Here is a 25305-nt window from a genome sequence, read left to right as displayed (position 1 = left end):
TCTCCATTCTTGTACTCAACATTATTAGCTCCCCATTTCCTCCCCAACCCCTAGGTCATGCCCCCAATGGAACCACTAATCCACTTATTGTCTCTACAGATTTACTGACCCTGGATATCATATACAGAAGAACTTTAAAACAAAGCAACCCAGAAAAACCTAACAAGGATAACAAAGAAATGTAACAGATAAAAACTTTGTGTTAGTCTGGGTTGACTAGGGAAACAAATCCATGGACACTCATCTGTGTATAAGAAAGAGCTTTGTGCTCGCTTTGGCAGCACATATACTAAAAAAAAAAAAAGAAATAGCTTTATATACAAGAGCAGTTGAATATTGAGAAAACATCCCAGCCCAGTCCAGATCAAATCCGTAAGTCTGATATTAGCCCATGTGTCTGATACTAATGTCTGATACCAATCTATAAAGTCCTCTTTAGACTCAGGAAACGTAGGCAATGACGTCAAATGCAGGAGGATCACAGGCCAGTGGGTGGGAAGTCTTGTGGATCCAGTGACGTTGGAAGCATCCCAGTGCTGGCAGGGGTCTCTATGTGGCTACTCCAGCCCTGGGCACTAGCATCATTGTCAGCTGCAATGTCTCCCAGGACTTGAGCTTTGTCCTTGAATCTCCAAGGGAATGAGAATGTGTCCTGCCTCCAGGGAGCTATTTGTCTCTCTAGTGCCTCCAAATGAGGTCATTAAGCTGGAACCTGACTGACGGGCTAAACTCCACACCTTCACTCTTAAGTATCAAATTGACAAGATTTTGTAACTACCACAAATCTCAATCAAAAACAAAAGAAAAAAACATTCAACACGAAAACAAATTTAATGAATCATAAGGAAGGTCAACTGGTAGGCATTGAGTGTTTAACTGCATCTGCAACAATCCACTTTCTGATGCATTCTGTGTGATTTCAATGCTATTCAAACACCTGGTCCATGGTCAGCTGGGGTTTCCAGTTACTTTTATCTCCAGCAGTCATCTCAAATCATTTCCTACCAGCCCCCCACCCCACCTTCCTTTTTTATTGTATATTGCCTTTATATTCACCCACGTTAATATCCAGTGACTAGCCTGTTCTCCACCTCTGATAACCATCACAATCTTTTTTTTCAGCGGGAAAAGCCTTGAGTATTTACAATGGTCTCATACAATCTTTGGTCAGTTTGAATTGGCTACTTTCACTCAACATGCTGTCTTTCAGGTTCATCCATGCAATCAGGTGCTTTGCAGAACGGGCGGTATTCTTTGAAGAAAGCTACACAGTATGTGCTAAGGTTTGTTTACCCTTTCTTCCATTGATGGCCACTTAGTAGATTTACATCTCGGATCGATGGATGTGCATTGAGCATGGCTGTGTACATATCAAGGTGGCTTTATTTCTCTCAGGTTTCTATAGGGATTGCTGGGGCATATGCTATTTCTCCCCCGCTGTCAGTTGGTGGTACTGTGGTGGCTTGTGCATGGCTTTGATGCTGGAGGCGATGCCAACATTACTCAAAATACCAACAAGGTCATCCACGGCCCACAGGTTTCAGTGGATCCACTTCTGAAAACTTACCTACGGAACCTTAGGCATATTGGTGGCACCCACAAAAGACCACTAAACAGGCGGGAAAGGAAGGACCGCACTAGATGTCAGTGGGGCTCTGCAAATTGCTCTTGAGTTCGCCGGCGCGAAGTACCCGGCGCTGGGCCCGCGGCGCTGCCGCCACAGAGGTGAGGAAGGGAAGGGTAGACGGCTGGACGGAAAGGCCAGGTTGCACAGCGCTACGACGAAGCGCGCACGCTCCGCACGGCCTGCGAGGGCAGTCCTCCCGGGGTGAAACCCGTCCCCGCTGGCCCAGCCGACTTCCGGTTCCGGTGGCCGCCGCCGTCCCCGCCCCCGCGCGGCTCAGCCCCGCCCCCTCCGTCACTTCCGTTCGGCCCCCCGAGCGGCTCCGCACTTCCGGGCCGGGCGACGTTGCCGCCCGAGGACGCTTCAAGCTTCGCGAACCCGGGCCCCCCACTTCGCGGCCGCTCGGCGGGCCACTGGGGGGAGGTGGCGCCCCGCCGCCCGGGGAGGAAGCCGGCCAGGCCGGTCTGCAGAGGAAGAGCCCCGAGAAGGGAAGGAAGTCAAGGGCTGGGGCCCTGCGTACCCACGTGTGATGGAGTTTGCGCCGACCTTGACTCCTATGGTGGATCGCCAGGTTGGAGCCCCTACAGTGGGAGCTGCAGCCCTCCTTTCCTGGAAGTCCTGTGCCCTTTGGGGGCTTCCGAGTACAGGGGGCATGGTTGGCCAGGTACCCCCAGGCTATGGCGCTGAGAGTGGAGGGGGTCCCCAGCCTCTCCATCAGTCGGCAGCTGCCCCTTTCCCTAACAACTTTTTGGGCCCTGCTTTCAATATGCCCCTCCACCCCATCCCCAAGTCTGGGCCAGAACTTCAGTCCTCCTACTGGGCAGATGATGACAGGCCTAGTGGGAGGATTGAGCCCCACAATCTCCCCCACCATGGGACAGCCGCCCAGAGGGGAGCTGGGCTCTTCCCACCCTTACCCCAGCGCTTTGCCCAGCCAGGAGCACCGTTTGAGCCCTTCTCCAGAGCACCCCAGCCCGTCCCCTAACACAAGCCCCTTCCTGGCCCAGACCCTTAGTTCCCTGGCCCTCGTGGTGATAGGGTGGGGGGAGCCCTTAAACCCACCGCTTTTCCCCAGGAGCCCCACTTGGGCTCCCCAGCTGCTGTTGTGAATGGGAATCAACCCAGTTTCACCCCAAACAGCAGTGGGTGGGGTGGGGGCAAGCTGAATGCCAACAGCCTGGCACCCGCTGGCAAAAGTATGCCTGGGTTTGGGGTCCCAGACGTCCCTAGGCCTGGTGTATCACTGTGGTTCCTGTAGCAGTGAGGTTAACAATGCCCAGGACTCACGCCATCCTGTGCCAGGCTTCGTGGCTGCTTACCACGGAGGCCTGTCTCAAGACCAAGGAGCCAGTCCATCTATATCCCAGACTGCATGGGGCAGCTGGTGGCTGTGATGCTGTGGTGGTGGCCTTGGGGAAATGCACAAGTCCGTCCCTGCCCTTCTGGGGTGCTCATTTCTGGGTCTGGCTCTTGGTCCGTTTCCAGTGGTTCCCCATTCCCATGGCAGAAAAGGTTTTGAGATGGGCAGGTTGAAGAGGGCCCGGATTGCGGACTGTTCCAGTAACTTGGTGGCTGTCTCCAGAGGCCTAGGGCTGTGGCAGCCAGAGGAGACTTGTTGGATGCCCGCTGACACTCATGCCTGTATTTTAACGCTGCTGCAGCACCAACCTGAGTTTTGAGTATCTTTGTTTTGGGGAGGAAAAGCTGGGGTCTCTTCATCCCCACAATAGTCCTCGGGGGCTGTGAGACGGCACTAGGGCAAAAATGGGTCTCCCCCGATTTCCACCTCCCCCTTTAAACCAAAGAGCTCGAAGGAGCAGGAGAGTTCTTGATGATTTGAGGCCCCAGACAGTAGGTAAGAGATGCTGACAGGGCTTAAACAGCCTCATACCAGTCACTTGGCTCCTCATGCAGTTCTCCTAATGACCACGTGGCTTTGTTTTTTTGCTCAAAATAGTGGGATGTGTGGTCTGACCTGCCAGGATATCTTAAGTTCCAGAAGTCTGGACCCTGGGGTTGCACGCCCCTTCCCCACCAACATTATCCCCAGCACCTTTCTTCAACTGTGGTGCCTTCTGCCCTTACATCCCAGGCTTGACTGAAGGAGACCTTGAAAAGGCTTAGAGCCTACACCTAATTTCCTCCCTGATCATGGGATCGAAGTGCGGCCCTGCCTGGCCCTTGGTAGGGGTGGAGGTGCAGCAGGAGCCTCACTGTCACAATATTAAGGTCCAGGAGCCCGTATATTCTCTGCTGCTCCAGACCCTTGCTGTTTTCATGTCTTGCGTGTAGACATCAGTTCTTGGCCCTCTCAGCCAATGCCCAGTTGGGGGCTTAGTTTGCTTTTTAAAGTACTGTCTGCCAGAGGGGAGCCCAGGGGCTGAGCTGTTCATCCCTCAGTTCTGCCCATTCCATTCCTCACTGGGGTGGGGGAAGGGCAGGCAGGAGTGTATTCCCTTAAGCACAAGGTGTGGTGGCAAAGGATCCCCTGTTTCCCTCCCAGGGTAGACACAGGGTGTGCTATGGTACCCAGCAGCCTCTGAGGCTGGGAGAGCCGGCCTGGACACATTAAAATAGACCACACCTCCCTGTGGCCCAACTTTGTGTTGTCTGTTTACCCCTTTATCTGTTGATACTTTTGTGTTGTCTCTGCCCCTCCCCTTTTTGTAAAAGGAGTAGGTTCTGGGGTGGCTCTTTGCTCTCCCTCCGCTACTTCCTGGAAGAAAGTTGGGTGACAGATGTGGGGGAGTGTTTTGTACAGTTGGATTAATAAAATGCCTTGAAAATAAAAAAAACCACTCAGCACATCTCAAGCTGAAAGAAAAATTTCAAGCGAGTTGCAATTTCAAAGGATTCTGTGGGCCAAATATCCTCTGATGCATGAAGCATCAGAGGAGGGTAGAACACTGTCTCAGAAAGAACTGCTCAACATTGAGCCAAGAGCAAGCATGTGATGAAGGATAAAACCCAAGCTGCACTGAAGACATGAGTCAAAGTACAAGCAGTGACAGAGTACCAATGGAAATGTGGCAACACTCACACATCCCTGTCCACACATCAGGAAGACAACAAACTGGGAGAAATCCCTACTTGTGTCCGTCCACACCAGATAAGGTGAATAGAGTGCAGGAATTATGGAACAATATCACCCTATCACCCAAAGGAAATTTTTTGCTTTTACTGAACTACATCTTGGTAGTCATTGCTTGGATTGCATTTTGTATTCAGAAATGTACCGGTGCATCAACCTTTCATCTTCTGTTACAGTTCTTTGAATAAATGCTTCCAAGCACGTTCCCACTGTTTCACGTTTCCTTTGAGATTGTTGCTCTGGCCTACAGCTGATTTGGGCACACCTTTTGCATCCATGGAGCAGAAAGTTTGCCGAACCTTCTCAGTCAGTTATGAAAGCTGAACAAACTGAGATGTCTGTAATGTGGGCTCAATGCATTCAAACATAAGAATTGGGAGCATGGTACACATCTGGGCAATGTTTCATTGTTCTCATTCCTCCACCCAATATTCACTATAAATTTGATACTTATTCTTTCTTCAATTTTAGAATTCATGGTCCTCTGATTAAGTTCTTTGAGAGCTCATGTATTTCCCATGTGCCAACTAGGTAGGGCACATTACCAAAGTGAGTGAGTTTATTTTGGTACCACATAAAGTTCACATGTTTCCATATAATAAACATTTTCTAAAAACCTTTGAAGACCCAAAATATGAGATCAATTTTGGTAGATTTATTCATAAGTTAGTAATAAGGCTGGTGAATCTTTCACTGCAAAATAAGTAGACAGAAGGGGTTAAATGACAATCATGCCCAGGGATTTCTACTGACAATTACCTTAGGGCAGTTTCTGTTCTTTCTCTTGGCTCTGCAGAAGGCCCTGTCACCATTTTGACTAACAAGCCCTGAATGCCAGCAGCTGGCAGCTATTAACAACCCAGAAGAGGAATGTCCCTAGAGATCTGGATGGCTCTAGTCATCCTGACAGCTATGGAAGCTGGGGCATTCGTTCCATGTGGACTGAATGTGCTCTACAGAAAACGATCATCACTACAATCTTCATGACATGTTAGGCCACATGAAGAAGCGGTGTCTGGAGGCACAAGGTGGTTGGTGGGTTTTGCCACCTGGTTTTCCTTCTAGCCTCTACCTGAAAAGGTCTTTTCCCAATCTTTTCCTTGGTATATGGATGGGGTCCTTTTGCTGTGTACCAGAAACACTGCTGCAGTTGGGGACTCTAGCTGCAGTATGCAGTCACTGGGTAGTTTCTTAATACCTTGCCTTGGAGCCTTCTGGGACCTTGAAAATACAGAATTGTGCTTGAGATTTTTAAGAACCAGAGTCTAGGTAAACTAGGTTTGCAAGCCCAAATATAGGTATGCTTTTACTCGCCACTAGTGAATTTCTACTTGCTAATTCACTTTATGTAACACCTGCTAATGTGGCTCCAGAGGTCTGGAATCCAGAAACAGATAACATTTGTTGACTACAGCTATGAATTCCTACCACACTTTAATCAGCATTAAACAGCATAGAGATTCGAGTCAGTCTTGCTGTTATCCAGGGATATCCTACATTATAAGCATATAACAAATTGCCTTTTTCCATTTTATGCTACGTTGGGCACATAGAGTTGTTGGTATTATAGAAAATATTTTGTATAATTCCAAAGTATCAACCTATGAGAAACTTACCAATTATAAAGAGTAGAATAGTTAACTATACAATATGAAAAGAAAAAAACAGACCAACCCCCAAAATAGGAATTTATTTCATTTTACATAATAGCAAAAGAAACATTAAAAGAATATAAATTATTTGTTCAAAGTGTTATCTACAATTTTATGTGTAAAAGCTAAAGATTTAAAAAGTAAAATGGAGCTTGGGCTGAGCAATAACAAAGCAAGTAGAAAAACCCCTCTGTTGTAATGAAACTGGCCTTTCTTCCAAAGGCAGAGAGGAACCTTTCAACACTTTCAAAACTTGTTCCTTTACCACACAACTTCACAAATGTACTGTTTGATATCATCGTTGTACGGATAAAACATTTTATATTTGAGGAAGAGCAATCTTTCCACTCTAAGTTCTTTTCCAAGGTAGGAAAGGAACAAGTTAAGGATTTCCACATTACTAAAAGAACAGATTTAACTGTGAATGCTTATGTGTTTAATACGTTTTGATGAACTTATTCCTTACATTCAAAGGACTCTTTTTCACCATGAGTGCTTATGTCTAGTCAGGGCTGATTAATCACTAAGGCTCATCACCCCTGTTAATTCTGTATTCAGTGAGTGCTAAGGAGTGAATAAAGGCTTTTGTACATTACTTACGTTTATATAACCTCTCTCCTGTGAAATCATCTGACATATCTTATTATGAGGTGAGGCCAGGCTAAAGGCTTTCCCATGTAGCTTACACTCAGTGTTTTCACCCTGTGAATTCTTACATGTATAATCAAAGTTAAAGCTTTACTAAGGGTATTATCATATTGCTTAAATTCATAAGGCTTCTCTCATCCGTGAGTACTTACATGTTCGATGAGATGTGAGGAACACCTAAAGGCTCTCTCCTATCCGTACATTCCTAAGGCCCCTCTCCACTGTGAATCCTTAGATGGCGCGTGAGCGCTGTGCTCTGTATAAAGCCTTTCCCACAGTGCTTACATTCATAGGGTCTCTCACCACTGTGAATTCTTCTATGTTCAGCCAGACTCGAGGCTCGACGAAAGGCCTTCCCACATTCCTTACATTCATAGGGCCTCTCTCCACTGTGAATTCTTACATGATTAGTGAGCGCTGTGATCTGTGTAAAGGCTTTCCCACAGTGCTTACATTTATAAGGTCGCTCACCACTGTGAATTCTTATATGTGCAGTCAGATTTGAGGCTTGGCGAAAGGCTTTCCCACATTCCTTACATTCATATGGCCTCTCTGCACTGTGAATCCTTACATGACTAGTGAGACCTGTTCTATGGGTAAAGGCTTTCCCACATTCCTTACATTCATAGGGCCTCTCTCCACTGTGAATCCTTTTATGTACAGTGAGTGTTGTGCTCCGTGTAAATGCTTTCCCACATTCTGTACATTCAAAGGGCCTCTCTCCACAGTGTATCCTTTTATGACTAGTGAGACCTGTGCCCCGTGTAAAGGCTTTCCCACAGTGCTTACATTCATAAGACCTTGCTCCGGTTCTATTGTGTCTACTGAGGTTCAAGGTATGTCTAAAGGCCTTCCTACACGGATCACGTTCCAAAGCCTGCTCCGAACTAGTAAGTAGAGTATGGGATGCGGCACATTCCTCATATTCAGAACGTTTGATTTCACTGTTATTTCTTATATGTTGCGTTAGGGATGGAATATCACTGAAGGTTTTCCCACATCCCTTACATTCATAGGGTCTCACTCCACTGTGAATCCTTCTATGTGCAGCCAGATTAGAGGTGCGACGAAAGGCTTTCCCACATTCCTGACATTCATAGGGCCTCTCTCCACTGTGAATCCTTACATGACTAGTGAGACCTTGGCTATGGGTAAAGACTTTCCCACATTCCTTACATTCATAGGGCCTCTCTCCACTGTGAATCCTTATATGACTAGTGAGACCGGTTCCCCGTGTAAAGGTTTTCCCACAGAGCTTACATTCATAAGGTCTCTCACCACTGTGAATCCGTTTATGTGCGGCTAGATTTGAGGCTCGCCGAAAGGCTTTCCCACACTCCTCACATTCATAGGGCCTCTCTCCACTGTGAATACTTATATGACTAGTGAGGCCTTGGCTTTGTGTAAAGGCTTTCCCACATTCCTTACATTCATAGGGCCTCTCTCCACTGTGAATCCTTACATGACTAGTGAGACTCGTTCCCCGTGTAAAGGCTTTCCCACAGTGCTTACATTCATAAGTTCTTTCACTGTGATTTCTTACATGTGCAGCCAGATTTGAAGCTCGACTAAAAGTTTTTACACATTTCTTACATTTATAAGGCCTAGCTCCAGTGTGAGTTCTAATATGTCTATTTAGGTTTGCGACCCGTCTAAAGGCTTTCCCACAATGACTACATTCAAAAGCCCTCTCTGTCCTGTCAGTTCTAATATGCAGAGTAAGGGATGAGGCACATTCCTCATACTCAGAAGGCTTGTTTCCACTGTTGTTTTCCATCCGTTGAGTTGGGGAAGTGAAATCACTGAAGGCTTTCCCACATTCCTTAAGTTCATAAGGAATATAGATTTTACTACCTTCATGGTTGTAAGTTCTGACATGTTTCCAAAAGGATGAAGAAGTACAGAAACATTTCCCATATTTGCTACATTCATACAGTTTTGCACTGTTAAGTGTTAGCACAGGATTCTTAAGTTTCGGCCTGCAAAGGAAGTCCTTCCCATATGCCTTACAAATAGGGAGTAGTATTCCATTAGGAAGTCTTCCAGGGCTGGACAGGGCAGCCGAACAACTGAAGGCTTCTCCATATTCCTTATACTGAGAAATACTGCTTCCAATGTTAGATTTCCTGTGAGTCTTTTGTGATAAGTGATCCATGGAGGCTTTTCCATACTCACAGGATTCAAAAGGATTCACTTCTGGAGGATTTCGTTTTAGTACAGTAAGGTTTGGGATCTGGCTGAAGTTTTCCCCACAATCATTGCCTTCATTATGTTTACAGTGGTTTTTTATTGAATGGCTTCTGTTAAAAACAGGTAAGATGCTGTTAGAAGTTAATTATTGACCCATTTTCCTTTACCAAATCCCTTAAATGACCACAGAGCCTTAATGTAGTAGTTACTTAATTTCATGTCTACTTGATAAAGCACAGGAGTGGAGTCCAGCCTGTCAATCAGGCCACAGACTGATGATGCCTCCCTGTGGGTGTGGACTTCTCATAAGGAGGATCCTGGGAACCTCTCTTTCTCTGTCTCCACCTTCCTGTGGCAATAGCTACATGGAGTTCTGCCCAAACTCTGGAGATGCGTCCACCATCACTGGATAAACAAGTTTGCACTCATTGGGCCTGTAACCTTGCTGAATTTTGCATCGTTGCATGCAGCTGCGTGAGTCTAAAGTGGAGTTTATGGAGAAGTGGATTTATAGACTTGATCTGGATTGGGCTGGGATGTTTGCTTGATGTATAATTACTTCTTGATATCAAGCTCTCCCTTATAATAGTGTCTCTGGAATTCTTTCTGTAGTCAACCTGGCCTAATACACTAGAGAAACAAATCAAGAAGATGGAGAATGGATGCTTGACTTCTGTCCTATGATAGTTATTTTTCTGGCTAGCTGGACATCAGATGTGGCCACACTCTTTACTTATTTTCTGAAAAAGACATGGGAAATGAAGCTTTTGGTTCCCACTAGTTGTCTCTGGCTAATCTGTTCTGAAATGGTGAAAATGAATGTGACAAATATAAGTTTTGAGCTCAGGGGGTGAAATAGCCCCTTGGAGCTCTCTGAGGCAGAGACCATGCTGTCTAGTCAAAATGGTGGACTGATGGCCTGGTCCTGGCTTGATGCAGCCAGAGGTTTAAGGCCATATTGCATATAAATAGGGTTATTTAGATAAGGATTGAGTTTAACTTTGAAGAATGTGTTTAGGATCTGGCTGGGCTAGGATGATACTGATTTCTTCTAACTATTGTTTTTGATACAATTGTGGTAGAAATGACTATTGGGAAGTATGAAAATAAAGAGATTGTAAGCTAACTGCCATCAGCCATTAAATTAGATCTTTAAATGGTATAGCACAAGACTACAAAAGAAGACTGAAAAGATAACCCCCACCCAGAGCCTTGGGTGTGAGTGCATTTGCCTTCGAAACCACTCACTGAAGGAGCTGTTAGCAGAATGAAGAAGAAAAACATTCTGGTCCCTTTTAATTTTGAACTAGGGGTTTGCACCTGAAGCTGGAAAAAATCTGAAGCCATTAAGAAAGTCTTCTATTTAGGACTGAATGTTAAAGGAAGTCTGTAGGCAGCCTGTGGCTCCATCTGGATCCACTTATTCAATGGAACTGGGATAAAAGCAACAAGGGGGAGATGACTAGAGTCTGGGTACTGATATCCATGGACCTGAGTCACAGATACTGGAGAAGACTGGAGTGGTCTGTCTAGCCTGAAGTTTTAAAGAGTTATGCAGAATCAAGCCTGTGGCATCACCTAGCTTAAGAGGGATACGGTTGCTGAGAATTTGACAGGGCCCATGCGCCAAAGATGAAGCGGCCAATGGGGACTCTGGTGAGGAGACTAAGCAAGGCGGCCCACATTGAGTTGACCAGAACATGTCTGGATGGACATAAGATTTTTGAGTCTGTGAACTGATGCATATTGGTGCTAACCTTATGGACAGCCCATCTGACTTGACTTTGCTTCTGGATGCAGACTCACAAGGCTCCAACTGGAATGAAGGTTCTCCACATCAGAGACCATGCTGCCTGCCTCCTCAGAAAGAAGTTGTTTGGCCCCATCACATTGGACCTGACCCGTAACAGCCCTGTGCCCAAACACACTGCCACCGAGTTGATTTGGTCACAGCTGGCAGGTACATAAACCCAGTTTCCAGGGTTTCTCGCAACAACCTTACATACAAAAACTGAAGCACTTCCTGGTCTTCTCAGTATCCATACCCATCGCTACCTTTGAGCCTATTATTTCAGCCACTGTTTCAATCCATTTCATTGCATTTTTTATACTTTTCACTAAACTCCTATGTGGGAAACAGAAAGATTTCTCCAAAGTCGTCTCCCCCAAATATATGTCAGACCTAGGACACTGCTTGCAGTTAATGGTAAATGATTGTCAAGTTACCTCCCTGAAGGTAGTTAGTTGCCAGACTACTGTCTGGTCCCACCACAGGTAGGCCTCATTCCCTGCTGTTAAAAACTATGGGCTATTTCTCTCTAAAGGTTTGCTGGCCATTAGTCTGGTCCCTGTAGGTGGAGTTTACACCCTACTGATAATGGTTTCTATGAAGATCCAGAGAACAGGTCAAACTGGCTCAGTGACATCCAGAGTTAGGCTGCCGGCCTGAATCTAGGATCCGCCCTTCTTGTCACATGTATACCCCAATCCCTCCTCTTACTATTTCTTGTATATCCCTAGATTGTCACCCTTTCATGGCTGTATTATCTATAGTACAACCCCTTCCTGTGACGTATGTCTTTACCTGTAATTAGGGGGCTTGCACTCCCCCCAAAGGTATATAGGCCTGGGTTAGCAATAAAGATTCCTCTTGGCCTCTCATCAGTTCCCCCTCTCCTCTCCCGTCTTCGCTACCCTGTTCCCTTTTCCCTTGTCTTCCTTCCCCTCCCCTTCTCTCCATGTGGACCACCAAGCAGGGCTGAAGTGAGCATGCTACCATGAAATGTGTCTGACTCCATTATTTCTATCTCTCTTCCATCTCTCATGCTGTGACTTTATTGTAATATTTATATATCTCAACCGTACAAATGTACCCATCCCACTCCTACATCACCAAGTATGTGTGCATTCATGTGTGTGCATATATACACGTGTTATGTATATGTGTACATATACATATAAATGACATTATGGTGCCTCGGAACTTTCTGCTGAGGCACTGTTTTATACTTGTGTGGGTGGCACTCACCTCACAGGCTTTCTTTGGTTTTTATGCTGATCTTCATTGCAGTGTGATTCAGATATTCCTCTTAACTGGCAGGACCAGCTGTCAGTCTTCATGAAGGGCACCGTTATATGTTCCCCGAATGGCTCTGCTCCAACATTAAGGTTTCCAGAAACTGATCCCATCATTTAAGTTGAGGTTCACAATATAAAACAAAAATGAAAGCAATTATTAGGAGAATGAAGGTTTTTATGCACAATGAAAGATTAGACACATTTACTATTTCAACCCTCTGATAATGGTTAAAAAGTAATTTACTAGGAAATAAGTCCATGATGATTGTATGTAACAGTGAAATATAAAAAGTGAAATTTGGAGAGCTAAGAGGAGATGGAACATACAACAAGGAACAGTATACAAAGTTTGAAGCTTGTGGAAAATGGAATGAAGATGCAGTGCGATGAACCACTGCATATCACTGAGGCAGGAATGTGCTCTCCAGCAACTTCCTTCCTTCCACCCGTGGATTAGCGTGAGCCATCTGTCCCCGAATCCATTTCATCTTGTAGTCAAGATAGCCACTTTTATAGGTTACTACATCACAAATCTCTCAGTACCCTAACTGGACTAACTGAAGCCAATGATGACAAACATAATACTTTAAGAGCTGAGGACTTTTACTTATCAGACAAATGAAAACTTTCCTGTTTAAGACGAAGTTTTATGTTCATGGGAGAGGGGGGATATGTGAGCCACACGGACTAGAGTTTTAGTCTGCTTTAGTAAAGCATGCATTTCCCGGCCCAGATCCTGACAAGTTCATCCCAAAGAAAAGAGAGGAGGAGGATGCCATTCTTACCTACTGACAGGCTACTGAAGGTTTCCTCCATCACTTCTTTGTAGAGTTTCCTCTGAGCAAGATCCAGCAAAGCCCACTCTTCCTGGCTGAATATCACTGCTACATCCTCAAGTACCATTGAGTCCTAAAATATTACACACATTTTGAGCTGCAAAGAATCATGTATGTCAATGTGTACAAGAGCCAAGTGTGCTGTTTTACGAAGATGGTGCTGCAGGCAGAGAAGGAAGCCCCTGCCCCTCCCAAGACCAAAGCCAAAGCAAAGGCATTTAAAGGCCAAGAAGGCCATGGTGAAAGGAGTCCACACAAAAAATATTCACAAATCTCCTACTTTCCAGTGGCCCAAAAGCCTGAGGCTAAGAAGGCAGTCCAAATGCCCCTAATAAGAGTGCCCCCTGGGGAATCCAGGGTGGATGATACCTTCAGGACCAAGGGTGTGAGGGACGATGCTGGGAGAGTGGAGGGTGAGTGGGTTGGAAACGGGGAACTGATTACAAGGATCCATATGTGACCTCTTCCCTGGGAGAGGGACAGCAGAGAAGGGGGGAAGGGAGACTCCGGATAGGGCAAGATATGACAAAATAACGATGTATAAATTACCAAGGGCATATGAGGGAGGGGGGAAAGGGGAGGGAGGGGAAAAAAAAAGAGGACCTGATGCAAGGGGCTTAAGTAGAGAGCAAATGCCTTGAGAATGATTGGGGCAGGGAATGTATGGATGTGCTTTATACAATTGATGTATGTATATGTATGGATTGTGGTAAGAGTTGTATGAGTCCCTAATAAAATGTAAAAGAAGAAAAGAGAAAAAAAATGATTAGGGCAAAGACTGTACAGATGTGCTTTATACAATTGATGTATGTATATGTATGAACTGTGAAAAGAATTGTATCAGCCCCAATAAATTGTTAAAATAAATAAATTAATTAATTTAAAAAAAAAAAGAGTGCCCCCTGGAGAAACAAGCTGGACCATTAGGCCGACATCAAGTTCCCCTTGAACACAGAGTCTGCCATGACGAACATTGAAGATAACAACACACTTGTTTTCATGGTGGATGCCAAGGATAACAAGTATTAGGTGAAACAGGCTGTGAAATGCTTCATGATATTGACATAGTCAAGATCAATACCTCCCTTCAGGCCTGACAGCAAGAAGGCATATGTTTGACTGGCTTCTATGGCACTTTAGAAGATGGTCTGGAATCATCTAACTGAGTACAGCTGGCTTTTTCAATAGAAAAAAAAGAAAAGCAGAACAAAGTGTGAGGTCTACAGGCCAAGGTAGGTACCATGCTCTCACTGAATTGTCACAGGGTTCTGTGTCCCTCAGAGGAATAATGTAGGGCAGTGTTTCCAAAGTGGATTGTTATTGTAAAAAGATATCTACACTTTATTCTGGATTATTGGCTCCAGCATTACAGATTTTAATTGCCAGGAGGACTTTTGAGTAAAAACCATTTTTTTCCTTCTAAAAAGGGGTGCTAAGTTAAGCGCAAGTTTGGGAAACTATGCTCTGAGGTACAGCCCTCAAATTTCATCCCTTCACTATGCTTACATCTTGTCTTTTAATTCCAATATACTGCGCAAAGACCCGGAGGAGGAAGACGGTGCTCAGAATATATCAATCTGAAGGAACAGAACAAAAAATTTAAGCCTTGCATTACAATATAGAAAGATTCAATTCACCAAATATTGAACGAAGCCTAAAGAGATGATGGTGGTGGGAGGGATACAAGTTACTGAACCCAGAAAATCATGTCACACTTCAACCACTTCACGAGGTCATAGACGATCAAGAACTAATGGAACCAGAAAAAAGTCCAAGCCCCACTGCAGGCATGAGCGAAGAACAGGCTCCAGGGACTGACTGATGGATTTAACTGAAATGTTGCAATAAGCTGAGGACGTGCTGGAAGCCCTCAGAAGCCTATGACAAGGAATCTGGAGTACAACTACCAAGCCAAATTAGTGGAGCGGCACACTGTGCCCATTCCAAAGGAGCATGGCCCAGAAGCATGCGGAGATAGCAAGGAATATCACTTATGGAATATGCAAGTGGAGCTTTGCTGAAACCTATTCAACACCGGTCGCAGCAGTGCACCAACAGGGAGCTGCCAGAAAGTCAAGCCGGATCCGGAAGAGGAGCCGGCAGGAGGGCACATTTGTCAGATGGACCGTGGCTGAGAGCAGAGAACACCAGAGATGGTTACTTCTGGTTTACTGATGATGCAAAGGCATTTGACTTTATAATGTAACTGGACGTAGATAACCTTGAGAAGAATGGGAATTCTAGAACACTTCACCGTGCCTATGAAAAATCTACACATGGACCAAAAGGCAGTTGTTTATGGGCATCGCGTTCGGTAGCGGATCAGCGCAAAGGGAGGGCCTGAGTGAGCTGGCCTGACCCGGGGTGCAGCAACTGCCTCCACGCTTGGTTCTGTTGTACGGAGGGCCCTCGCAGGAGGAACGTGTTCACAGTACTCAGCAACAGAGGGCTATTTTTAGGAGTCCGATGGCACAGTGGGTTAAGCATTAGCCTGTTCACCAAAAGGTTGGCAGTTTGAACCCACCAGTCACTATGAGAGGCAAATGAGGCAGGTAAAACGAACCACCTCAGAAACCCTCTGGAAATCTACTTTGCCTATGGGATTATGGCAATGAAATCGACTTGAGGGCAGTGGGTTATACTGAAATCTCCAATAGATACACATCAAATGAGATTTTTAAGTGTTTTTACTAAGAACTCATGTCCACAGTAACAAAATCATTTAAGATGTAATCCTTGAGGACTCCAACTGTCATTAACAATCTAATGGCCTTGTAGAAACCACAAAAACATAAAATTAGATCCTTCTCTCTAAACAGTGACCAGGGATATCAGAGTCTGCACAGTCGTATTACCTCAGCAGGAAACTGTCTCTGAAATGTAATAATACTCAATGTCATCATTTGGAATCAGCAACCTTATAGACCAAATAAGGCCGCCCCTTTCAGTTCTTGAGACTTTAAATCTAGACAGAGCAGGCAGCCTCTCCTTTCTCTCTCAGTGACTGGCTGGTGGGAACTTCAGACTCAATGCTTAGCCCACTAGGCTACCAGGATGCTTTCTAAAATGTTAAAGAGTTTTTAAGACTTCCATGGGATATAAGTAAGATTTAGAGCAATATTTTGTTCATTAAGCTAGACAAGCTCTATGTTTGAGACATACATAGCCATTCACTTGAACAAGTATCAGTAGAAGCACACCAACTAATGCAGCAATTTTCTTCCAGTGGAAATTGTAAACAAAAAAATGCAAATGGACCTATCTCAGAAGCTGAACTACTCTAACATAAAAGAATGCTTTTATTTCAGATTTTAATTAGAGACTATAGAGAATGTTAAAGAATCTTAGGGATTAATACCAGCTCTATGCATAGGTGAGTGCACAAGGGCCTGTATTGGGGTTCATGGGGATCCACACACAGGAACACCTCAGGGAAAAAGCCTTCGGCACTGGGGTAAACAGAACATGGATCTGAGCCCCCACACAGGATTCGGCTGTACTCACTACCTTGTATCATAACCTTAGTACTGTCAGGAGACCCTACCACCACTAAGGACCCCACAGACAGTCAGGGCCTTTTCCGGCAGGTGCTACCTTCCTTTCTAACCCGTGATACAGTGAATGAGTGAGTGAGCGAGCGAGTGAGTTTTAGTCTAAGAACTGTACAGAAAATATTCTAATGCCTGACAGAAGGCAAGAGAACTTTTAAGCGAGATGTGACAAGGATGGATTTGGATAGAGCCTACAGAATCCCAGGACAGTGTCACAATAAGTTTGGGTGAGAGTCCAATGAGCCAATTGGTGAGCCACTGATTGACAGGGGAATTTCCAGAGGGCCCTTCCAGGTGCACTCGGATTTAAAGATCTCAGTATCCACAGCCAGAGCAGCTTTGACTTCAGGCGTTGGTCAGACTGTCACACAGAGCACCGTGGCACAAGGCGGGACTGTTAATGCCTCATGTGACAGCTCTGAAAGTCACAAAAGAAAAATGATCCAAGACAGCCAACTGTGGCAATTTCACACATGTATGGATGGAAGACCCAGTGACCGTGGAGCAGGGACCAGGATGGCTCCTTGGCCATTTCTCAGTCTACAGCACACAGCTGATCCGCAATAAGGCACACAAGCCTTACCCACATAAGAGCAAAAAGATCCCACTTCTCGGTAGCACTCACCATTTCCTTGCTCAGCTTTCAGAATTATCTCCAAGTCCAAGAAACAACGTCAGGAAGAGGGATGGGGCTGCGTGTTGAGCACCGGGTGGTCTGGAGACAGACAAGTCAGAGCAGTTGGAATCCTTCCTTTTTATTTCAGGATGTGCAAAAGGGTTTCCACCAGCCTCCAGTCGCCTGGACTAGACTGGATTGGTACTCCATGCACCACCTTGGAAACCTGAAATTGAAGAAGCAGGGGAGCAGGCAGTGCTGAGTAACGGTGAGAGGGGCGGGCTACTAGCTTCCTCCAGGTTGAGGTCGATAGTCCACTCTGAGGGCACGTGGACTTAAGGTGGAAGAAATTCCTGCCTCCAAGGCACACACCTGTATTCTTCGTGCAGCTCCATGGCCTCACCTTTCTGCCACCAAGACGGAGGAATTCACTTATCTCACAGCTTGAGATCCAACAAGGCTTGCCAAACTGGAAAACTTGAAACTGATTTCTTCTAGGGAGGAGAGGTGCCATGCTCAGGTTGTGAGTTCACCTATGTAACTGCCCCTAATCAGGATGAGCATATTTTTCACCTTTTCTGAATGCACTCATCGCGGTCACTCATTCATTTTTGATGACATATGGTTAAAACCCTTCGAGTGCACCTTTTAAAACCAACTTCATTTCATTTATAGCACTGCATTACATGGTTGGCAGTGTGCCTGCTGATGCTGCAATGAGCTTTCCTGCATTCATCTTGATTTTTTCTCTTTCATTGCACACCAGTCCCTAAGCTCTGCTGTTTAGTTTTTATTAATTTTAATGGAAACATCTGGGTGGTGCCTTCACAGCTCTAGTGGACTATTTAGAACTTTAAGGAACTAACACAGCAGAGCAGTATGAATGCTTCCATCCATCCATCTGCACAACACAGAGCTTCACAGCTTGTTTGCTGAAAGATTATCACATAGGGAAACTCTAAAACCAAAAACCAAACTCACGGTCAAGTCAAAGCTGATTCACAGCGACCCTTTGTGGGTTTCCGAGACTGTAACTGTTTACAGGAATAGAAAACCCCATCTTTCCACCAAAGAGATGCAGGTGGTTTTAAATTGCCAACCATGCAGACCGCAGCCCAATGCCTAACCGCTACCCACCCCCAGAGCTCCTCAGAGCTGGCAAAATTAAAGACAACATTCAATTTCATTTTCTTGTAATTCATACCATGAAGATTAATGTGATTTACCCCAATCTGAAACTGCAGTAACATTTAAACACAGACATAAGCGGGAGGAGCTGAGCGGGACAGGAAGGGCACTCTCCCAGGAGACATTTGACTCAAGATCTTAAGTGTAAGAACTATCAAATCCCTACGTTGAAAAGCTTCCCTCCAATCGAGGAAATACCTAGTACAGAGGCTGAAAGACACGGAATAGCTTCCCCGCTTTGAAAAGGAGCCCAGTATCCATGTGAGGAGATTATCTAACGAGAGAATTTCATAAATGTGAGTCAGAGAATTACATACAAGCAGGACTGTGTAGGATCTTGTAGACCAACAGTAAAACATCTGGATTTTATTCCACATATGAAGGATAGCTTGTTTGGTTTCCGTTACTTAACTATCCCTTTTCCTGCTGGGTGGGGAGAACACCTTCGAGTGATAAAGAGAAACGAGCAGAGGAGCAGAGGCTCCTCGCATCACGCAGACCTGCGGAGCTTGGACTAGTCCCCTGCATGCCATGTATTTATTTTGGACATGTACCTGGGGAGGCGACACCATGGGAAGGGCACCATGCCTGGTACAGTAGAGGGTTGATCAAAGAGTCTAAGACCTGCAGGTCTGACACAGTGGCGGCAAGAACAGACTCACACGTAGTACGTGACGGGGGCACAGGACTGGGTGGTGGTTCTTTCTGTTGTACACAGGGTCACTCTGAATTGGAGCCAATTCCATGACCCCCTAAACACATCACAGCTGCCGTTAGGTGCTGGCGACTTGGTTCTGACACACAGTGAATGTACAACAGTGAGACCACCCATGCTAGGCCACCTCCCATTGTCCTTACACTGACGCTCACTGTCGCAGCCACTGTGTCCAGCCATCTCGTTGAGGGCCTTCCTCTTTTTCTCTTTGACTTTCCCAATGTTAATTCAATTGAATATTTCCCTCAACAATGAGTGGAAATAGGTTGCGAAACCATGCATTTAATTTTGCTAGGTGCAAGCGTGCAAGCTTTTAAACTTACGACAGTGTTAAGGTAAAGTCAAACGGAAATGGACTAATGTTTTCAGTTTCTTGACACTGCTCTGGGGGTAGAAACAAGCCCTCTTAATCACTCAACGCTCTCTGAAGCACACAAGCAATTTATTGCCATGACTTCAAACATTTAGACTTCCAGCAGGCAACCGAAAAGGCAGTTTTTCAGTACTTCTGACATTGTAAATGAACCAAGCAACTCCTCAGAAGGCCAAGGGCATCCTTGATTTACTCATCCAAATGCTTAGGATCACAGTCGTTCCTAGCATCTGTTTTCCTCCTTCCGCGGGCGGGGGCCGCTGCGGCCCTGTCTCTGCCACGCCAAGCCCCTCGCCAGGAGCCTGGCTCCCCGCGGTAGGACGCGCCCCGCGGACCGCATCCCGCAGCGCCGCCAGCGGAAAGGGGCCTTCCTCTTTTTCACTGCCCCTCCACTGTACCTCTTCCAGATACTGGTCTCTCCTGACAAGAAGTCCAAAGCACAGGGACTAGTGATAAAGCCCTGACAGCTACTTTCAGTGGTTTGAGCAAGAGGCGAGCAGCTGGGGGCTCTGCCATCATGTAAGGGTCACTGTAAGCTGGAAGTGACCGACTAGGTGACAGTGATCGCTGGGAGGGAACGGATGCTGGTGCCACTTACTGGTTGGAAAAGACAGGCAAGTAAATGTGTTCAGGTGAGATAATACAGCTCTTTGGTGGACCTAACACAGTGGGTTAGGTGGTTTGTCCACAGTAGCAAGGTCAGTGCTTCCAATAAGCCACAGATGCTCCCTGGGAGAGGTGAGCCTGCCTAGTCCTATAAAGATTTGCACTCTCGGAAACTGAAGGAGCAATTCTGTCCTGTCGGGTCGAGTTGACTTGACAGCAGGGGGAGCGAGAGAGAAATCTGAGCTCGAGTCCACCGGTACCAGGAGACGACATCGAAACCTGGAAGTTCGTCTCCTCCTGGCCAGGCACAATCAAACTATGCCCCCTAAAAAAGGCTCCAGTTGAAGCTCCCAACTAAAGGAAGAGGATGGGTGGGTCTGAGCAGGGCTGTAGGAGATGTAAGTTGACACTGTGGTGTTATCTGAGGGGTAGTCTTACGACTCTAAACTAGAACTATCTGGTGGTTTCTAATGAAGGTTTGACTCAAAGCAATTTTGTTAACATTAAGTCTATCTCCAACAGGAGTCCTGGTGGTGCAGTGATTAACGCTGAGCAGCAGTTCAAAACCACCAGCCGCTCCACAGGAGGAAGAACTCAAGTTCATAAGAGAGGACTTCTACACCAGTGGTTCTCAACCTTCCTAATGCCATGACCCTTTAATACAGTTCCTCATGTTGTGGTGACCCCCCCCCCCAACCATAAATTTATTTTCGTTGCTACTTCACTGTAACTTTGCTACTGTTATGAATTGGGTGACTGCTGTGAAAGGGTCACTCGACCCCCAAAGGGTTGAGAACCGCTGTTTAGACTATCCATGAGCCTGGTGGTACAGTTGGTTACACTGCGGGGTGCTAACCACAAGGTCGCAGTCTGAAATCACCAGCCGCTCTGTGGGAGAAGGATGGGAGCTTTCTACTCCCATAAAGAGTTGCAGCCTCGGAAACCCACGGGGACAGTTCTCCTGTCCTGTAGGATCGCTATGAGTCGGCATTGACTTGATGGCAGACAGTTTGGTTTTGGTTTTAGCCCTGGCAACACAAGGGTTAAGGCCTGGCGGCCAGTCAGCGGTCTGCAGTTTGAGCCCCTATGACCCCAAGGAGAAGGGAGGGAGTGTCTGCCGTTCTATTTACTACTCCAAAACCACTGCCCAGTGGCTAACTGAGTGGATGGACAGAAGGCAAGTTCATGGTTAAGAGGTTAATGCCTTTCTGCTCAGTGATGAAAATGCCTGGGAACCAGTAAAGGTGATGGTCGTACAACAGGGTGAAAGCAGTTGTTATCGTTAACATATATGTAAAAATTGCTGACATGGGAAATGGTTTTACATATATGCTCCTCCCCTTAAAATGATAGCATTGACACTATTTGAAAAGCAGACGATTAATTTCTTAATCTGGTAGTATAACTGAAAAGAAACCATAAGAAAAGTGTTTAAACCCACTAATCTCACCAACGTAAAATAATGAGGCTGGTAAACAAGCAGCCACCTAGTTCAGAAGCAACAAAGTCTACATGGAGGAAACACCAGCCTGTGTGATCACAAGGTGTCGAAGGGATCACGTATCAGGTATCAAAGAACAAGAAATCATATCATTGTGAATGAGGGGGAGTGCGGAGTGGGGACCCAAAGCCCATATGTAGGCAACTGGACATCCCCTTATGGAAGGGCTGAGGAGGAGGAGATGAGTCAGTCAGGGTGCAATGAAGCAATGATGAAACATACAACTTTCCTCTAGTTCTTAAATGCTTCGTCCCCCACCCCACTATCATGATCCCAATTCTATCTTACTAATCTGGCTAGACCAGAGGATGTACACGGGTACAGATAGGAACTGGAAACACAGGGAACCCAAGACGGATGATCCCTTTAGGACCAGTGGTGAGAGTGGCAATACCGGGAGGATGGATGGAGGGTAGGGTGAAAAGGGGGAACCGATTACAAGGATCTACATATAACCTCCTCCCTGGGGGATGGACAACAGAAAAGGGGGTGAAGAGAGATGTCGGACAGTGTAAGATATGACAAAATAATAATTTATAAATTGTCAAGGGCTCATAAGGGAGGAAGGATCAGGGAGGAAGGGGGAAAATGAGAAGCTGATGCCAAGGGCTTAAGTGGAGAGCAAATGTATTGAGAATGATGAGGGCAACAAATGTACAAATGTGCTTTACATAATGGGTGGATAGATGGATTGTGATAAGAGTTGTATGAGCCCCCAATAAAATTATTTTTAAAATAGAAATAATGAGGCCATCTGCTCCCATGAAGCTCGACAGCCTCAGAAACCCTGTGTTAGTGCCACGATGCAACTGCACTGACAGGACGGCAGTGGGTGTGCTTTCTGTGTGGAGAGAGAGGGAAATGGGAATTTCAAAGACTCAATGCAAACCATAGGCTGTACTAACCTCACAATCTCACACCAACAAACGCAGCTCATCCATGGAGTCGAGGCTGACTCAGCAACCCTACTGGGCAGGGTAGACTCGCAGCCCTTTATGGGAGTAGAAAGCTTCATCTTTCTCCCAAGGAGCAGAAGATGGTTTCAAACTGCTGATCTTGTGTTTAGCAACCAAATGCAAAAAATCATGTTTCAGGAACCCTGTTTATTATGGAAAACAGACTTTTAAAAGTAATTAGGTCTGAATCATCTCGTCACTAATGGAACAAGGATAAACTCAGGGCTGCTTCCATAATAAAGAGAATCACACAAACAGAAAATAATTAAAATCAGTGAACATTATGCTAGTAGCAACTGCATTTCCAATGAGTTCTCAAATAGGACTTTGAATTTGTAATTTTGCTACTGTTATGACTTGTCATGTAGATATCTGATATGCAGGATGTATTTTCATTGTTACAAATCGAACATCATTAAAGCATAGTCATTAATCACAAAAAAACATTATGTAATTACAAATTGTGAAATATTTATTTCTAATTACAAATAAATGGAATTTTTTTCTTAAAGCATGGTGTAGCATGGGTCACAGTCTTCACGCCAGGTACTTGTATGTGGGCATATCTGCATGTGGGCAGTCCGGCCAGCAGACGGATAGAGCAGTGTCTTGGTTCCTAAGACCACTGAAAATATGTTTTCCAATGGTCTTAGGCAACCCCTGAGAAAGGGAAGGGGTGGCGACCCACAGATTGAGAACTGCTGCTCTAGGGTCTGTTGCAAGGTGTATGACAAAGTTGCATTATATATGCCTCCCATTTTGACCATCTTCCTAAAATCTGCTATTCTGACACTTAAAATACCAATAGTTTTTGTTCTTAGAATCTTTGGTTTTAAGATGTATGGTTCCAGTGTATAAGCAGCATTGCATTGGCCAGATCACTTCACACAATTATGATAAAAATGTCTGCCTTCCAAGATATGACAAAATAACGATGTATAAATTACCAAGGGCATATGAGGGAGGGGGGAATGGGGAGGGAGGGGGAAAAAAAAAGAGGACCTGATGCAAGGGGCTTAAGTGGAGAGCAAATGCCTCGAGAATGATTGGGGCAGGGAATGTATGGATGTGCTTTATACAATTGATGTATGTATATGTATGGATTGTGGTAAGAGTTGTTTGAGTCCCTAATAAAATGTAAAAGAAGAGAAAAAAATGATTAGGGCATAGACTGTACAGATGTGCTTTATACAATTGATGTATGTATATGTATGAACTGTGAAAAGAATTGTATCGGCCCCAATAAATTGTTTAAAAAAAATGTCTGCCTTAGAGTCAATAAAAGTCCTTATAGCAGGTATTTCCCTCTTGAAATCGGCATAAACATGCATGCACTAAGGGGCCCTGATGGAGTAGTATTGGGCTGTCAACCACAGGGTCAACAGTTTGAAATCATGAGCTGCTCCCCGGGAGAAAGACAGGGCCTTTCTACTCCTGTTAGAGAGTAGGATCACTGCGAGTCAGAATCCACTGCAGGGCAGCGAGTTTAGTTTTTTGGATTAAATGCATGCATTTAAACTTCATTTGTCTCAACCTATAACCATTAAAGGAGGGGGTTGTCTCTCACCACAATCTTCATTTTTGTTTGATAAGCAATACTCAACAAAATTCCTGCCTTATGCAGCACAGGAACCAAAGAGCCATATTAGGAAGAGGAATGGTGATCAGGACTAGGCACCTGCCCTGTGAATAGGTCTAACACCGTGCCCAGGTGAAGCATTTCATTTCTCAGGGCAACGACTTTGTAAAAAGCACAGGAACATTGCCTAACTGACAGCCAGTGCTCTTTTGCGACCAGGAGGCGGCACCGAAGCAGCGGTTCTCAACCTGTGGGTCTCGACCCCTTCGTGGAATCTAAGGACCCTTTCACGGGTCGCCTGTGAAAAATGACAGTGATGAAGTAGCAACGAAAATCATTTTAAGGTTGGGGGGTGTCATCGAATACATGGTACGTGGTGTGTGTGTGGAAAGGGGCGAGAGCGAGCACTAGTTTTATGTCACTGCGGGGGTGGGGGTGGGGCGATGAAACGCGATGGCATTTCAGACACAGACGCAAAAACGGTACACACGCTGTAGGGGGCTGTGGTCTCGCCATGGCGGGGGGTGTGCGCGCGGGGGTGAGGTCTCCGCGTCAGCCCGGGGAAGGGAGCGCACCCAGCAGGGCCCGCGGGGCAGGGGCCCTGGGCGCCGGGCACTCACTCACACGGTCCTACCTGGAGCGCACTGTGGGGTCTCCCCGGGGGGCAGGGGTCCCGAGGCTCCGGGGCGCGGGGCGGCCTGTCAGGCGACCAAGCCCGCCGCCGTCACCGAGAGAAAAGCGGCCTCCCCAGCCGGCGGCCGAGTACGACTCAAGCAGCCGCAAAGGGACCGGAGAAGTCACACTTCCGCTTCCTGTTTGCGGAGCCGTCGGTGCCTCAGCGGAAGGGGCCCGTGCACAAACCTCGAGTGCTCTCACTTGGGCCCGTGGGATTCAGTGGTTCCAACTTGTGTTTGTCATCTTGCTCCCGGATCGAATCCAAAGCCATGGCCATCGAGTGGAGTCCCTCATAGCGACCCTATGTATAGGATGAAGTGGAACTGCCCTTTCTGGGTCTTTAACTTTTTACAAGGGTCGACAGTCCCCAGCTGCAAAGGGTTTTGAACTGCTGACCTTGCAGTTTAGCAGCCCAAAGTTAAAGCT

General features: G+C 45.9%; 1 protein-coding gene and 1 pseudogene across 1 annotated transcript; one reads left to right on the top strand and one right to left on the bottom strand.

The window, feature by feature from the left end:
- The first annotated feature begins 1641 nt into the window (after window positions 1-1641).
- LOC142430180 (pygopus homolog 2-like) lies at window positions 1642-3456 on the top strand (annotated as a pseudogene).
- Window positions 3457-5410: 1954 nt separating this feature from the next.
- Window positions 5411-25003, bottom strand: LOC142443166 (uncharacterized). Its single transcript, XM_075544706.1, has 5 exons — window positions 24839-25003; window positions 17296-17512; window positions 13069-13192; window positions 12234-12384; window positions 5411-9315 (listed from the first exon to the last, which is right to left on the bottom strand). Exons 2-5 carry the CDS (start codon window positions 17296-17298, stop codon window positions 7221-7223), a joined length of 2373 nt encoding a protein of 790 aa, XP_075400821.1. The 5' UTR covers window positions 17299-17512; window positions 24839-25003; the 3' UTR covers window positions 5411-7220.
- Window positions 25004-25305: the final 302 nt, after the last annotated feature.

Source organism: Tenrec ecaudatus, chromosome 1, assembly GCF_050624435.1.
Source record: "Tenrec ecaudatus isolate mTenEca1 chromosome 1, mTenEca1.hap1, whole genome shotgun sequence".
Taxonomy (NCBI): domain Eukaryota; kingdom Metazoa; phylum Chordata; class Mammalia; order Afrosoricida; family Tenrecidae; genus Tenrec; species Tenrec ecaudatus.
This window is presented reverse-complemented; position numbering and strand designations above follow the sequence as displayed.